The sequence below is a fragment of the Typopeltis vanoorti genome, chromosome 16 (genome assembly GCF_054136105.1).
Source record: "Typopeltis vanoorti isolate ZY-2024b chromosome 16, IOZ_Tvanoo_1.0, whole genome shotgun sequence".
Lineage (NCBI taxonomy): Eukaryota > Metazoa > Arthropoda > Arachnida > Uropygi > Thelyphonidae > Typopeltis > Typopeltis vanoorti.
In genome coordinates this window covers 18,340,461-18,358,883 of record NC_143564.1, presented here as the reverse complement: position 1 = coordinate 18,358,883, position 18,423 = coordinate 18,340,461, and the positions used below count along the sequence as shown (strand labels likewise).

Here is an 18,423-nt window from a genome sequence, read left to right as displayed (position 1 = left end):
CAAACTGATGATAATTTGTGATTTTTATATTTATTTGATCTCTTTATAGAGATGATCTCTGTTCAACAATTCTTTTTAATTTATTTCCGAGTGTAACTATATATTATATGCACAAGGGTTCACTCCGATTGGTGCAATGACCTTTTTTTACTATTTCTTTCAGAATCCAAAAAATCACTGACTCAAGACCAAAATACAAAATAAGCACATTTAATAAAACAAAAACAATATATATATGCACTTCAAACAAATTTTACAAAACTATAACTAACTACAGAATTAATTGGATCCAAGGCCTTTTAAAAATAAACTTACACTTAAGACTAGACTAAGCACTTTGTTTTCACAATGACAAAATGTTCATAGTCAGTTTCTCTCTCTGTTAAGGCCCTTTTCCGAAGATATATGACTTTGTTCTTCATTTTCTCAGGATCCTTTCTCATCACTCATGTAGCACACATTAATTTTTTCTCGAACATTCCTTTAGAACGTAAATAGCAATTTCTTCTTTTATTCACTAATACTTATTGACAGTCTTTACTCTTCCATTTAAAAAAAATTTACAGTTCTACGATTCCCTTTTCAGAATCTACTATAAATCTTCCAATTAGCGTTTCCTCCAATATTCCTTTTAAAACGCCTCTAGCAATATTTCCCTTTTATTTATCAATACTTATTCCACTTTAAACTTCATAGTTCCACAATTCCTTTTTCGGAATTAATTTTCCTCCAACTGTCACATAAATACTTAAATTCCTCCGAATCTGAATATCTGCCGATCTGTGTTCTAATTTCCTTCCGAACACTCTTCTTGTTTTCTCTCCCGTTGCTTCGATACCGAACTTTGTTAGCTGTCAATCACACATCAAACTTCTCTGCGAGCATGCGCATTCCATGAAAGTGGCAAGCAAGAAACTTGGTACAATGGCTGGCATGTTGTCTCTGTTAGCGACAAGAGAATGTCTTCATAAAACACAACTTTTGATAATTTTAAATTACAATAAAATTCCTGTAAGTAATACAAATATCAAATCAAGTAAGTACATTAATTTTTAACTGCTTTACATATCAGTTTTGACAAAACTGATATGTAAAGCAGTTATAAAAAGCAGTATAAACCGATGTGCCCGTTATTTCAATAACGGGCACATCTCAAGTGCTGACAATGCGTGTTATGAAACTAAAACTAATAAACATACTAACATAAACAATTCGTAAAAATATTTAGAATTTTAAATTATGATTATTTTTACAAAACCATTCTTGATCCTCTTTGATGAATTATATGGAGTTGGAATAGTACCTTCTGAATAGAAGTTTGTAAGGGTTATTTCAAATCACAAGGGTGATTCATTGAACAAAGTGAACAGTTATAGTTTGTCTTATTTGTGTTGTAGCAAGGCAATTGAAAATTAATTTAAAATCATATCTAGGAATTGGAGGCCACTTAGGAGTCAAAGCTCAATAACTGGAAGGAGACTCCATAGCCTGTAAGGAATTGTGAGAATCAATCCGTGCTTCTAAACCAGTGTCCAGTATACACCCTCCCATTATATATCTTTTACTAGCATTACATCTGGATGCTGAATGATTGAGGATTGGAAGGAATTTGGGTCTTAATCCAAGCAATTATCCATCCTGTCTTTGCTAGCATATCTGCTCTGCAACCAATGGCTGAAAGTTTGAATGCCACTGTGTGCATGGATGTTTGTGATTGTCTCTAGGTGGGAGATGAATTTCATCACCTGTTGTGAGACCTGTGCTTCCACTTATTGGAGAGAGACCTGAAGTGGCTTGAAAATTTTCCATATACAGCAATCCCTCGATTAGTGCACCTAATGCATTCTTTAAAACAGGTGCATTAATCTAAAACACACTAATCGAATATAATAACCTATGGGAAAATGTATAATTCGTTCCTCGGATTTCTTTTTTTTTTTATAAATTTTTTTATATTTGACTTAATTTTTTTTATAAAAGAGTTAGGGTATGTCTCAGGGCCTAGTTAAAGGAAAACCATAAAGGTGAAAGACAATAAAACATTCAGAATATAAATTTATTATTCTGCTCTTAACAAAGAATTGAGCTAACGTAGTTTGGCAGGCATTGTTTCTTTTTTTCATACAACTGACGGTATGACCCTATTGCCTCTTCTGCAAATTTTACTGGTTCTCTCTTCACCAGGGTCAGTTTCTAAGCATTACTGCTTAAAAACTTTGATTGTACAAAAACTATTTTCAAATTGTTTCTCTCTATTTGGGCTTGTCAGTGATTAAATTTTCTTCATATTCTTCAGGATCTTCCCGCTGTGTATCTAAATTTAGCAGGTCGGAATCACTCAACTCAGAATGAGATTTAATTAACTTAGATTCATTTGAAAAGTTTCTAAAATCATTTGCATAATATGGGAGAATGTGCTTCCAAACGGCTTGCATATTGCTAGCAGTAATTTCATGCGACTTTGTAACCAGGCTGAGATTTCTCTGATTTGGCTAGAAAAGTTTTGGAAGGCATTCACTTCCAAAAAAAGACTGCTTTCATCAACATTAAATATTTGTTGATCACAATAGTATCCTTACACAGTTTTCTTCAAAATCTCTGGATATCTCCTTATCTGCACTTGTAGCTTCTCCTGTGATTAGAACATTATGTAGGCTATTTCTCTTTTTGAAATGCTCAAATCACCCAGCACTAACGTGGAATTCTTCTTCTTTTCCATCATTAATAGCCCTTTCTTTCCAGGTCAAAGAGAGAATGCTTTTGATTTAATAAGGCCAGTGTTTAGCGGGATCCATTTTTGGTTACAATCTTCGATCCATGTAAAAAGAAGTCTCTCTAATTCAATCATTATAATACTTTGATTTCGAGTGCATGCATGATGAACTTGAAGCAGCCTTACCTTTCTCTTTGTATTCAGCAGTTGATTCACCCATTTTTGTGTTCTTGTCCTATCTCTGCTCTGGACTCACCTTGTTCATTTTTCTTTATTATTTCAAGTTTTTCTTCCAATCAGATTACTTTTCGAATCATTTTCACACTTCTATTTTTTGCTCACTAATTCTTTTACTCATGATTAAAGGTTAGGAAAATAATTTAAAATAAAGTAAGGAAAACAATTGCACATGATATGATTAGCAAGATGCTATGTAAAGCAGACAACATAAATTTTGGTAGTAAATTTGGAACATAGTGTACATGGAAATAGTGTAATATACCATTAAAAAATAACTTTGTAAAATGTTTCAAATCGGTAACTGAATTATTTCATCCTGGTGAGTGATTTTTTAAATAGTTAGCCGTAAAAAATGTATAGATTGAAAATTTTTAAACTCTGTAACATTTATTTTTAAGATATATGTAGGCGCACAAATCGAATTTTAGAGGCACACTAATAGGGGGCGCATTAATCGGGATTGTTGTACAGTAGAATCTGCTTATTGTGATTGCGGATAATATTATCAATCAGCTATTGTTATCAAACATACCATTTAAAATGAATTAAAAAGAATCCATCTATTATAATCATAAGTTCCGGTTATTGTTATCAAAATCCAGAAATGTTTAGCCTTTTACGTTTTGTTGATGAGGGTTAATCAGGAGAAAATTTGACAAAGAGCTGTCGATATCTGACTTTTTTGTTAATCTTCCTTTAATCTTATTCTTCCATAAATCTTATATCTTCCAGGCAGATGCAGGTGGATAATCTTAATCTTTTTTTTAATCTTGATCTTCTGTAAATTTTAAATCTTTCAGGCAAATTCAGGGGTGCATAAATAAGGTGTAATTGTGATTTTTCGAGTGTATTTTCATGCTCTCTTTCAATAAGTGAATTTGACTTTAAGTGCTCATTAAAACAACCCTTAGTATTATGGCAGAAGCAAATAAAAAACGTAAAAATAATATTTTCAAGAAAAGCAAAGAATTTTGGAGTGCTATGATAAGTTGCCTAAAATGCATCAGCATAGTGTGGCTGTATGTTTAATAATTTCACAACCACGCTTATGTAAGATCTTAAAAAAAGACCAAACATTGAAATTTCAATTCTTACTAATGAGAACATGGATCAGAAGAGAGTCCAATCTGGTAAGGACACTCAAGTTCAATCGGCATTAAAAATTTGGTTTGGTAATCTTCGTGAAAAGAATGTTTAGAGTAATGGGTCTTTGAGCATCAAAAAGCAGAACTTGCAAAAACAATGGACAAAGAAAATTTCACTGCAACTGATGGATGGTTTAACAGGTGGAAAAAGCGAGAGAATATTGTGAACAAGCATATTCATGGTGAAGAAAAAAGTGCTAATTTTTTATCAGCTGATGCATGGATTAAGATTATGAGAATAACCATTCAGTCTGAAACTAGATCTAAGAAAATTGATTACTTTATGAAGTTCATCTGGGTCGCCAAGAAGAGAGCGAGCTCTATGTCCCAAAGTAGAAATAATTCCAAGAAGATTTTGAAGTTAAAGCTATCTCTTCCTATTCCTTAGCACCTAAAATTTGGAAATGCTATGTGGACAACATTTTCCTCATTTGGAGCCATGGACATGATTCTCTCCTGGATTTCCTTGAACATCTCAATAGTCAACACCCGAATATCCAATTCACAGCTGAGTTTGAAACTAATGGTTCCCTGCCTTTCCTGCATGTGAAACTGAACCGTTCATCTGAAAAACTTAAAATTTCGATGTACAGAAAACTTACACACACCAATTGATGTCTCCATAGTCAGTCACATCATTTCCCTCCTCAGAAACTTGGAATTATTTCTACTTTGGGACATAGAGCTCGCTCTCTTCTTGATGACCCAGATGAACTTCATAAAGAAATCAATTTTCTTAGATCTACTTTCAGACTGAATGGTTATTCTCAAAAAATTACTAAAAAAATACCTTTTTAATCCTCCTAGTTGCCATAGTAAAGAAATGAATAATGTTAAAGACAATATATCTATACCATACATAAGCTCAGTCTCTCAAAAGTTAGCCAAGGTTCTCAAAAAATATAACATTAGAAATTTTATTCACTCCGCTTCCTAAGATCTGCTCTCTAGTGAGCCGTCCAAAGCCTAACCACCACAATCTAAAATATCCCGGTGTATACAAGATATGGTGTGACTGCGACATTCCTTACTTTGCCTAGATAGATGTCTATTGAATTGCGTATGGAGGAGCACTTGAGGGACATCACTTACAAGAGAACACGTGCCAGTGCTTTATCCAGCCATGTCCTTTTTTCTGTCGATTCTGATGATCAAAACCATAGTCATACAATCCTTTGGGATAGATCTAACAACATTTTTCATTGCCATGACGAATTGGAGAGAAAAATTGTAGAATCTAGAGAAATCATCCTCAACCCTGTACATCTAAATAATAATTTAAGCTACAACCTCCCAGACTGTCATTCTGCTGTGATCACATACTGGTGCTCACGAGGTGCTATATGCACGCACTCACCCAACAATGTGGCCAACGAAGGAATGGCTTTGGATACGTTCACTACAACGTTTTCACGTTAAATATGTATAGTGACTTTCCTGTGCTGTTCACAGTTTTTATCTTCAATGTTTAATGTTTTTTCTTTTCTTTTATGAAAACACCTGAAGAAGCCTGTAAAAAGCCGAAACTAGTCATGTGATACCATTAAACCTTTTTTCCTTTACTCTCGGTTTATTCATTCAATTCTTTTAAAAAATATATTTAACAACCGAGTAAATCAACCTCAGTACACACACACACACACACACACACACACACACACACACACACATATATATATATATATATATATATATATATATATATATATATATATATATATATAAAAAATTCGTTTAAATGACTATATACCGAGAATGAAAAAACAACAAGGTTTAATATTAAGAGACAACTAGTTTCGTTGAATGACTCAACTTCTTTAGATATCACAGGCAAAGAATTATACAAAAAATGACAGAGACATGATAAAATTACATCGACAGATCTAGTATAAAAGACAATAGTACATTTAAAAACAGGAATGCGAGCTTGAGTTCCAATTAAAGTTGACTATGTGCGTCAGCTGCCACAAGTGCTCCAATACTGAACAGTGACAATGTGTGCATCAGAGAGATTGAAACTAAGGCTGTTGTTAATATGTGATGAATCTAGTGAAATTTCTCTGGATTCGATGATCTTTCTTTCGAGTTCATCATAACACACATGAATATTAGAAGTTTTTGGCCAGTCTACGAGGTGTTGGCGGCCTTTATCTGAGTTAATAGAGAATAGAACGTGGCTAGAGAGAACGCTGGCTCTAGTCCTATTGTAGGAAATGTCTCTCAGGTGTTCTTCCATATGCAAAAGGATGGATTTAGCTGTCTGGCCATAATATGGCTTTCCACAATCACACAAAATCTTATAGACTTCTGGATACTGAGTAGGGAGATGTTTCACTTTAGGTTTACCTAGTATGGAGCGAAGTTTTTGGAAATGTGGTGAACAAGTTCTAATGTTGAATTTCTTAATAATTTTTGCTAGTTTTGGGGAGAGGGAGCTGATGTATGGCAATCAAATAAAAGCTCTAGGGGGAGAAGAATCTTCAGTAGCAGTAGAGCGATAGAAAGAGAAAAATTTATCAGTCCTTTTAAGAAAATGGAGTTCATTTTCAATTTCTGTTTCATCAGTAAGTAAAGATCTGCGGATGGTAGTGATGGGAAGAAGCATGAAGGTATCTGTCTGTGTGAGTCAGTTTTCTAAAAATTGAGATTTTTATAGTATCAGTGCATCTTGTAAGTTTTAAGTCTAGAAAGGAGAGACAGTTGTTGGATTCCAGTTCAAAGGTAAAATTGATAATTTTATGAAACTTTTGCCAACAATAGTTTCTCTCTTAAAAAGATTGATAAATTTTTCTCTTTCCATCGCTCTACTGCTACTGAAGATTCTTCTCCCCCTAGAGCTTTTATTTCATTGCTATACATCAAATCTCTCTTCCCAAAACTAGCAAAAATTATTAAGAAATTCAACATTAGAACTTGCTTCACTATGTTTCCAAAACTTCGCTCCATACTAAGTAAACCTGAAGTGAAACATCTCCCTACTCAGTATCCAGGAGTCTGCAAGATTTTGTGTGATTGTGCAAAGTCATATTATGGCCAGACAGTTAAATCCATCCTTTTGCATATGGAAGAACACCTGAGAAACATTTCCTACAATAGGACCAGAGCCAGCGCTCTCTCTAGCCACGTTCTCTTCTCTATTAACTCAGATGAAGGCCGCCAAAACCTCGTAGACTGGCCAAAAACTTCTAATATTCATGTGTGTTATGATGAACTCGAAAGAAAGATCATCGAATCCAGAGAAATTTCACTAGATTCAATCACATATTGACAACAGCCTTAGTTTCAATCTCTCTGATGCACACATTGCCACTGTTCAGTATTGGCGCACTCGTGGCAGCTCATGCACATAGTCAACTTTAATTGGAACTCAAGCCCGCATTCCTATTTTTAAATGTACTATTGTCTTTTATACTAGATCTGTTGATGTGATTTTATCATGTCTCTGTCATGTTTTGTATAATTCTTTGCCTGTGATATCTGAAGAAGTTGAGTCATTCAACGAAACTAGTTGTATCTTAAAGTTAAACCTTGTTGTTTTTTCATTCTCGGTATATAGTCAGTAGAGTAGGAAATGATTGTGAGACATACAAAAATATTTTGGGAAAATTTGGAGAAAAGAGCAAAGCTAATAATAATGGCAAATATCTGTTGGATTTCTGCTCAGGACATGGACTGGTTATTACTAACACCATGTTCCAACATAAAAATGTGCACAAATTCACATGGAGAGAAGAGGCTAGGAATAAGAAAAGTCTCATTGACTATGTTATTGTTGATAGTGATGTTTTCTCCCTGGTGCAGGACACCAGAGTGTACAGAGGATTTGAAATTGGAAGTGATCACTATTTAGTCTTGAGCAGGATAAAATTGAATTTCATATTGAAAAGAATAACATGTAAGAAAGTTTTAAAGCGAATAAAAGTTGAGCAGCTCTCAGATGTAAACTGTAGACTAAAATACAGAAATATTATTGAAAAGAAAATGAAAGAGTTTGAGAACAGGAATCAAACCTTGGAGATTCAGTGGCAAACTCTGAAGGAAACATTGATTGATTCTGCCAGAGAGGCATGTGGTGAGGTTGTGTGCAAAGATAAAAAAATCAGAACTCCCTGGTGGACACAGGAAGTTAAAAAGGCAGTGAAGGAAAAGAAGAAAGCATATCAAAAGTTCCTGGCAAATAAGTCAGCTTTTACTCTTACAGAATACAGAGACAAATGTAAGAAAGCTAAACAGTGTGTAAAACTAGTTAAACAAAAGTCATGGGAGGACTTTGGCAAGAATATAGAAAATAAATATCAAGAAGGTGGCAAAATATTCTGGAGGTTGTTGAAGAAGCTTAGGAATGGAGGAAAGAGTGCTGTAAAAGGAATTAGAGATGATAAAGGTGAAATGAAAACAGGAGAAAAAGATATCCTTGAAGTATGGAGTAATTACTTTGAAAAACTGCTAAATGAAACAAGCAGTGATGACAGCACAGTGATAAAAAACACTGACCAGGCATGCAGTCAGGAATACATATCCATACTTGAAGTAGAAAAAGCCATCAAAGGCTTGAAATGTGGAAAGGCAGCAGGAGTAGATGATATTCGACCAGAAATGCTGAAGTATGGTGGTATAAGAGTCTTACAGTGGCTGCACTGCATAGTTCAGAAAGCCTGGACAGAGGGACGAATTCCCGATGATTGGAGTAGAGCTCTCATAGTACCCATATATAAAAAGGGAAATAAAACTGAATGTGAGAATTACAGAGGTATTTCCCTACTGAGTGTTCCTGGCAAGATCTATGCAAGTATACTTGAGAAACAGTTGAGAAGAATTGTGGAAGAAAAGCTTGGAGAACAAGCTGGATTCAGGCCAAATAGAGGCTGTCAGGATCAGATCTTCACTTTACGACAAATAGTCGAGAAAGCATGGGAATATAACAAAGATCTGTATTTAAGTTTTGTCGATTTGGAAAAGGCATATGACAAGGTGCCAAGAGAGAAGCTATTCAATACGCTGCAGTTATATGGTGTCAATGGGGCATTATATCAAGCAATACTTAGTCTTTATTTGAGTTGTGAGTCAGCAGTTAGAATTGAAGGAAGTACAGGAAGATGGTTTAATGTTAAATCTGGTGTGAGACAAGGATGTACATTATCCCCTCTGTTATTCATTATCTATATGGATCACATTATGAAGGAATGTGGTATTAAACCTGATATCAAAATTGGAGATGTTAATGTCAGCTCTTTGCTTTATGTGGATGATGTTATACTTCTAAATAAATCTGCTACAAGTCTGCAAGATTCTCTGACTAAATTGAATAGCTGTTGTAATAGATATGGTATGAAGGTCAGCAATAAAAAGACAAAGACAATGAAAATAGGCAGAATCATTGAAAATGTCGACTGTGTTGTGAATGGAGAACCTGTGGAACAAGTAAAACATTTCAGCTACTTAGGCACAATTTTTACTGAAGATGGTAAACTAAATATAGAAATAGACAACAGAATCAGCAAAGCTGGTATCGTGGGAAGTCAATTGAATAAATTCATATGGAATAAGAAAGAAATTAGTCGGAACACTAAATTAGCTGTATACAAGACTGTGTTCAAACCAATTTTAACTTATGGATCTGAGAGCTGGGTCAGAAATAAAACACTTGACCAAAGACTAGAGACCGCAGATATGAGAGTTCTGAGAAAGATTAGAGGCGTGAACAGATGGCATCAATGGCAATATCATATTAAAAATGAGGATATTAAGAAAGAACTTGACATTGTCAGCATCCAGGAATGCGTTAGCAGAGCTAATCTCAGATGGTATGGTCACTTAAACAGAATGGGAGAGGAAAGATTAGCAAAACAAGTGTTCTCTGCCAGGTTGGCAGGAAAACGACCCAGAGGAAGACCAAGATATAGGTGGATTGATACGGTACAAAGTGCCTTAGACGATAGAAATATAAGATCTGATAATGTTGGAGTCTTGACAAGTAACAGACTGATTTGGAGGAAAATTGTAGATAGGAAGTTAGTAATGATGTAATTTTTTCATGTAGTACTGTCATATCCTGTACACCCCTTGAGGATACATGGCAGGAATTTGATGATGATGATGGTATATAGTCATTTAAACTAATTTTTTATAATATTTCTACCTAGTAAAGATGAACAATAACACACACACAATTCATAAAAATAGAAAAAAATCCTTAGCTTACCCATGATACTAATGCCCAATAGCTTTACAACCTTGTGCGGTTGGGAATTACATAAAAAATTATGATTGCCAGCTAATGGCTTCTGCATTTATGAAAGTGGCTGTTATTTGTTTGAGGAAATCAGGGCAAGAAGTAAAAAGTCATCTGATGGAATAAAGCACAGTGGAATTCAAAATAGGTACAATAATAATCAAAATAAGAAGAATCAATGAAACAGGTGTGGGGCTACCTAAGGAATTACAGGAACTATATTTTGGTCTTATTGAAATAAAGATGATGATAAGCATGAACTTAAATGAAAGACAGTTTCAAGTTTCATGGTGTGAACTAATGACAGATTTGGGAATTAATTGTGCCTAGGACCTACAGAAAGGTTACCTTTTATGTATATATATCTGGTCCACATATGAAAGGCCAGAAGACCTATAGCACACTAGTGCTGTGGCAAAAGGAATAGAAGAAAGGATGAGTCTGTTCACATTTTGCTTGAACATGTGAGGGTTGTAATCTTGGGGAAGGCAGAGTCGGGAGAGGGACTGTTCCAAAGGACAGAAGTAGATGAAATAAAAGAAGAGGCAGTGAAATGATTCAGTGAGTTTTAATAAAAATAAATAAATAAAAAAAACTTACTCTGAACCAACAAAATAATAAAGCTAGAGGGTTTAATTTAAATAAACAGTTTTGATTTTTTTAAAAATATCCTTTGCAATATATTATTCTTTTCATTGAATTATCTTTTGATAAATTTTTATACACCTACTCCTTACTTACTTTAATATGTGAAATATGTTCTTCTTTAGGAGCATTAGTGAGTCTTTTAACCTTAGACCCACAGCAGTATGGTTCGTCTGCTCAAACTGGAATGAAGATAGTTGAAACTCTTGTTCCTGCAGAGATTGGAGAACCTGAACCCCCATCACATCAGTCAAAATTAGCCACTGGTGGACATCAGAGTAAGCTTTATCATTGCTGAGATAAGTAGAAATAATTAAGGAATAGTGATTTTATTCATGTATGACTTTTATTTGTAAGGGGTTGTTATTTGGCAAACATCAAATTTTACAGAGAAAAGCATCATAGTGACAAATTTTAAACTTAATACAGCTGTCATGTTTCATTTCTTGTATTGTAACCATTCCTAACAGCACATGTTTATAAGGAGCATTGCATATAGCAGGATAAACAAGCTGATACACCCTTCATGCTCATTTTATTTCAGTTACCAGAACTCCACCAGAGTTAAAGAGGGGAGAATTACACCATTACACCACACTATGCAGTAATCACCATAACATACTTCTGTTGGTAATTTGGAGGATGGACACCTTAGTTATTTCTCAATCCCATCTCATTCATATTCTGTTTTGAATATCAGTCCAAATCAGAGTTAAAGAGTTATTTTTTGTTAATCATTTTTTTTAGATGCATTACTTCCATATACAAGAATTTAAAACATCCAGTAAACTGCTGCAGATCTGTGGGTATATTCTACAAGTATTGTTCCAGCTCAGCAAACAGTTCATTTTTATTATTTTATTTATTTTATTTTATATCAGTAGTTAGTGAAGATTATTCTCTTACCTTACTTGATATGTGAAGGTATTGCACATCATGAACACAATTGTAAATATCCGTGGAACTTGAGGATGAGCTTGCTACATTCAAAACATTCCCTATTTCCCCCCCCCCTTCCACCCAAAAAAACAGCAGATTATTTTGCTCTCCTTCCTAAGTTGTTTGAACTGTGAATGATGTTACAGAGTTCAATAATGAAAGAGCTCTAAACTTAGACATTGATTGATTGATCTTAAAATTTTCTAGAAAGGAAGAATGCAGAAATAGAAGAGATTTGGTACCAAATTTTACTTTATTACAGTATAGTCAGAGTGTGAGGGCCACTGGCTAGATGTTGGTGAACAGATTACATTTGTAGCAAAAAGAATATTTGTTAAATGAGCTATCACAGTGCTTGAAGTACTTCATAGTAAGAGGGAAAATGATAAAATGATTTTTTCTGCTGCAGTTCCTGGTGTAGAAAAATTGCATGATTGGTTCTGGACAAAATAAAACAATATCCCACTTAAATTAGTACATCAGTTCTCAGAATTGTTGAACAGATTAACAGAAAATCCTTGCAGACAACAACAACACTTCTTGCTTTCCAAAATATGCTGTCTGGTGTTCAGGTAAGAGATTTCCTGTCAATAGTATTCCTCCAAATTAACCTGTTATTTATTGGGACATCAATGTTATCAGATTTTATGTTTTGGTCCTCTGTGGATCGATTCATTGTTTCAGTCCAAATAGATCTTGTCTTCTTCTGAGCCTTATCTTTTTTCTTTCCATCTAACCTGGCATTAAATCCTTATTTTGCTAACATCTCCATCTGTTTAAGTGGCCATTCTGCTTGATTTTTTTGGGTTCTGACAATGTCCAATTCCTTTTTAATATCATCATCATCATATTCCTGACATGTACCCTCAAGGTTCAGGATATGATAGTACTACATGAAAAATTTACATCATTACTAACTTCCTATCTACAATTTTCCTCCAAATCAGTCTATTACTTGTCAAGACTCCAATATTATCATTATCAGATCTTATATTTCTATCGTCTAAGGCACATTGTACCGTATCAATCCACCTATATCTTGGTCTTCCTCTGAGTCGTTTTCCCCAACCTAGCAGAGAACACTTGTTTTGCTAATTTTTCCTTGCTCATTCTGATTAAGTGACCATACCACCTGAGATTAGCTCTGCTAACGCATTCCTGGATGCTGACAATGTCAAGTTCTTTCCTAATATCCTCGTTTTTTAATATGATATTTCGAATGAATGCCATCTGTTCATGCCTCTAATCTTACTCAGGACTCATATCTGTAGTGTATAGTCTTTGGTCAAATGTTTTACTTCTGACCCAGCTCTCAGATCCATAAGTTAATACTGGTTTGAACACTGTCTTGTATAAATCTAATTTAGTGTTCTGACTAATTTCTCTTATTCCATATGAATTTATTCAGTTGACTTCCTACCATACCAGCTTTGTTGATTCTGTTGTCTATTTCCATATTTAATTTTCCATCTTCACTAAAAATCATGCCTAAGTAGCTGAAATGTTTTACTTGTTCCACAGGTTCCCCGTTCACAACACAGTTGACATTTTCAACAATTCTACCTATTTTCATTGTCTTTATCTTTTTAATGCTGACCTTCATACCATATCTATTACAACAGTTATTCAATTTAGTCAGGGAATCTTGCAAACTTGTAGCGGATTTATTCAGAAGTATAACATCGTCCGCATTAAGCAAAGAGCTGACATTAACATCTCCAATTCTGATATCAGGTTTAATACCACTTTCTTTCATAATGTGATCCATATAGATAATGAATAAAAGAGGGGATAATGTACATCCTTGTCTCACACCAGATTTAACATTAAACCATCTTCCTGTACATCCTTCAATTCTAACTGCTGACTTACAACTCAAATAAAGACTAAGTATTGCTTGATATAATGCCCCATTGACACCATATAACTGTAGTATATTGAATAGCTTCTCTCTTGGCACCTTGTTATATTCCCATGCTTTCTCGACTATTTGTCGTAAAGTGAAGATCTGATCCTGACAGCCTCTATTTGTCCTGAATCCAGCTTGTTCTTCACCAAGCTTTTCTTCCACAATTCTTCTCAACCGTTTCTCAAGTATACTTGCATAGATCTTGCCAGGAACACTCATTAGGGAAATACCTCTTTAATTCTCACATTCAGTTTTATTTCCCTTTTTATATATGGGCACTATTAGAGCTCTACTCCAATCATCGGGAATTCATCCCTCTGTCCAGGATTTCTGAACTATGCAGTGCAACAACTGTAAGACTTTTATACCACCATTCTTCAGCATTTCTGGTCGAATATCATCTACTCCTGCTGCCTTTCCACATTTCAAGCCTTTGATGGCTTTTTCTACTTCAAGTATGGATATGTATTCCTGACTGCATGCCGGGTCAGTGTTTTTTACCATGCTGTCATCACTGCTTGTTTCATTTAGCAGTTTTTCAAAGTAATTACTCCATTCTTCAAGGATATCTTTTTCCTCCCAATTTCATGTCACCTTTATCATCTCTAACTCCTTTTACAGCACTCTTTCCTCCATCTACTCATCTACTATCATCTACTCCTGCTGCCTTTCCACATTTCAAGCCTTTGATTTTGATGGCTTTTTCTACTTCAAGAATGGATATGTATTCCTGACTGCATGCCGGGTCAGTGTTTTTTACCACTGTTCTGTCATCACTGCTTGTTTCATTTAGCAGATTTTCAAAGTAACTACTCCATACTTCAAGGATATCTTTTTCTCCTGTTTTCATGTCACCTTTATCATCTCTAACTCATTTTACAGCACTCTTTCCTCCATTTCTAAGCTTCTTCAACAAGCTCCAGAATATCTTACCACCTTCTTGATATTTATTTTCTATGTTCTTGCCAAAGTCCTCCCATAACTTTTGTTTAGCTAGTTTTACACAGTGTTTAGCTTTCTTACATTTGTCTCTGTATTCTATAAGAGCACAAGCTGACTTATATGCCAGGAACTTTTGATATGCTTTCTTCTTTTCCTTCACTGCCTCTTTATCATCCTGTGTCTTCCATGGAGTTCTAATTTTTCTATCCTCGCAGACAACTTTACCACATGCCTCTCTAGCTGAATCTATCAGGGTTTTCTTCAAGACTTGCCACTGAGTCTCCAAGGTTCGGTTCCTGTTCTCAAACTCTTTCATTTTTTCTTCAATAATCTTTGTGTATTTTAGTCTACAGTTCACATCTGAGAGCTGCTCAACTTTTATTCGCTTTAAAACTTTCTTACATGTTATTCTTTTCAGTATGAAATTCAATTTTATCCTACTCAAGACTAAATAGTGATCACTTCCAATTTCAAATCCTCTGTACACTCTGGTGTCTTGCACCAGGGAGATAACATCGCTATCAGCAATAACATAGTCAATGAGACTTTTCTTATTCCTTGTGTCTTTTCTCCATGTAAATTTGTGCACATTTTGATGTTGGAACATGGTGTTAGTAATAACCAGTCCGTGTTCTGAGCAGAAATCCAACAGATATTTGCCATTATTATTATTATTAGCTTTGCTCTTTTCTCCAAATTTTTCCAAAATATTTTAGTATGTCTGACAATCACTTCCTACTCTGCTATTTAGATCCCTAACAAGGACCAACTTTTCCTTTTTCATTGTCAGTTGTTTTTTCTAAAACCGGAAAAAATTCCTCCACTTCTAACTTAGTAGAACCTTCTGTGGGTATATAGGCACAAATTAGTCTCATTGTCCAGTTCCCCATTCTCATATTTGCCCACATTACTCTACTTGAGATTGCCTGCCATTCAAGAAGATTGACCTCATATTTTGAGTTGAATACTATGGCTACTCCTTCTTTTCCTTGATTATCATTGCCTGAATATAACATTTTGTATTTATTGCTCAGAAAGATCTCACCAGTTTTGGTCTTTTTTGTTTCAGTCACCCCTATTATGTCGATCTGGTACTTATCTAATTCCTCAGCTAGCTCCTTTTCTTTGCCATTCAGGCTTCTTATGTTGATAGTACCGATCTTTAACTCTGGTGATGTTGAGTTGGGGTGTATTTTCAGATTTGTTCCAGTAGCTGACCTTTTGCTGCTTGCCCTGGCGAGAACAAAGGGGCCTTGTTTAACCGGGCGACACCCCAGCCGGCGTGAAATTTTGTCATGCTGTACCATCGTTTTTATTTTGGTTTTACCCATAAGAATACGATTTGGTCAGCTAAATCCCGAATTGCCAGCCCATCTTCATTCGTTCAGTTTCCAGGTAGATACCCAACAGGGTATCTACCTGGATGATGAACGAATAATGAGAAGGTGAGGATTGGACATTAATTCAGAAGCCCTGGTTGGTTCTCTGCATTCCTTTAAAGGCTGTGTGGAGGTTTCCTCTCAGTTATACAGCTTTGACATATAATAATAACACTCATTCCACAAAACGCACTGATTACCTTATTATCAGAATGGATTTGCCTTCTTCTGCCATGTGCAGAAGTGTCGAGGAGGCTTGCATCTGTGGTCACACAGTAATGGTGTTTCATAAGCAACCTTATGCAAGCCTGCTCATACTTGATGCTGTTTTCATGCTTCATCCTTTCCTGAAACTGGAGCATAATCGACAGTTAAACAAGAACTTGAAACCCATCTCCATTTAATTCTTTTTAAAGGATATTCCAAAAACAGTCCATAAAATATTATTTTTGGTCAGTTCTTCTTGCCAAAATCAGATCTACTACAGAGATTTGATATCCATTCCATATAAATAACAAGTAACTATGGATTATATTACTTACATAAGACCTTATTTAACATGGAATATTCAACTTGATGTTGAAAGAATTTTCTTTATTATGACTTTTAAGTTAAACAAGTAGAACAGAAAATTGGAAGATCAACAGGCATTTATTTGATACCTGCAAGCTGTACTTATAATATAGAGCAAGCGGCAGGGTATTAATTAATAGAAGAAAAAATATATATTGCTTACAGCAGGGCTGTCCAAAGCACTGTCCGTGGGCTGTAATTTGGCCTGCGATGGGATTTTGTGCGGCCTGTCTATAGGTTTTTATTTTCATGAGCAAAAAAATAAAATAATCTAAATCATATGCATATTAGATATTTTAATTCTATCACTAATCGATAATCTCGATGTTGGTAATTTTATTTGGTGTTTTTACATCACTATATACCCACGTGTTTTTCAAATATTAGATGTGTCGAAGAAATGTTCTTATACTGTTTTGTTTCAACACGTATGCTCTGGGAGCTCATGTGGAATGTGAGAGCGCGATTAGTGTTGTTCATTTGTTCGGATATCGAGGTTGTGTCACGGCCCTCGGATAAATATTTTTTTGTAATGCAGCCCTTGGATTACCTAAGGTTGGACAGCCCTGTCTTACAGAATACTTGAAGAAGTACTCTTTCCCTTAATAGAGATAATTTATTTCTATTGAGATGATGAAGCAAGGTTTGCAACTTTCTTTGTATAAACATTCCATAAGTTAATTATGGAATACTTATACTTTTGTGAATGACCTTAATCCTCCTCCAAAGGATTCGGTTTTTGTTAGAGATGGCATGTTCTGTACCTCCCAAATGTTTAAGTTCAACAAATAGCCACCGATCTACCACTTTAATCAAAATATGATTACGCACACCACATTGGCACCAAATTTAATAGACTCCAAGGTAAGCTAATTGCAGAAGCTTATCTTTTTCAGAACCTAAAAAAAAAAAAAAAGCTGTTAACGTGGTGAAAAGACGTGCAGTTTGGCTATTCCTTCAGTGACACTTAACATAAGGAATGGTAACACAATGGACTGCCTCTTGGGAGGCATATGACAAGAAAAACTGTTAATGTCTTTGTTGATATAAGACACTTTAAAGCCATTAGTGAGGAAAGTGGACCTGAATAATAATTTATTTCCTGAGACAATAGTACTTCAGTAGAACACTTAGAGTGAGCTCAATGTGCTAGTCTTGATGGTGCCAGATTTTTGACAAGGATGATGATGTAGAGCATGAATACACAAACTGTATGGGTTTGCTTTCTATAAATGGGGAAGTGAAGACTATTTTCTGGTTGACAAAGTAGAAGGAGATCTAAAAAGGCAATCTGACTATCCTCTTATACCCCAACAGTTAACTGGATTCAATGGTGGATTCTGTTGATCTTCATGATGAAGATTATTGGCATCCCTTTAACAGAAAGACTGTTTAGGAGAAATACTGTCCAGTAGGCAGTGTTTGAATCACTTCATGATATAGTTAAGAGTTTTGAAAAAAGTGGACTACCCATAAGTATACCTTCAATTTTTTGGTAAAGCTTATTTTGACAAGTGAGGTTACCAGAGCTGATGACGAAATCAAAGAAGCAAACAATGTCTGCATGCAGGTCTGGCCAGAGGAAGTCCGATATTTCATCTAGGGGAACATCGATGAATTAAGACACAATATCTAAGAATAAGAGATCACTGGTATTAAGACAAAGTTCTGATATTCTTTCTCTAAAATCAGAACAGTTCTTAATA

The 18,423-nt window shown here is 35.0% G+C and overlaps 1 protein-coding gene across 2 annotated transcripts in view; it reads left to right on the top strand.

Annotated features, from left to right (window-relative positions):
- The window catches only part of Bap170 (Brahma associated protein 170kD), a 457,905-nt gene that overhangs the window by 241,950 nt on the left and 197,532 nt on the right, over nucleotides 1–18,423 (top strand). For both annotated transcript variants that reach the window (XM_090406557.1, XM_090406558.1), the window contains one exon: nucleotides 11,101–11,253. In XM_090406557.1, coding sequence (XP_090262683.1) covers nucleotides 11,101–11,253 — 153 coding nt within the window. The remainder of the gene's footprint in view (nucleotides 1–11,100; nucleotides 11,254–18,423) is intronic.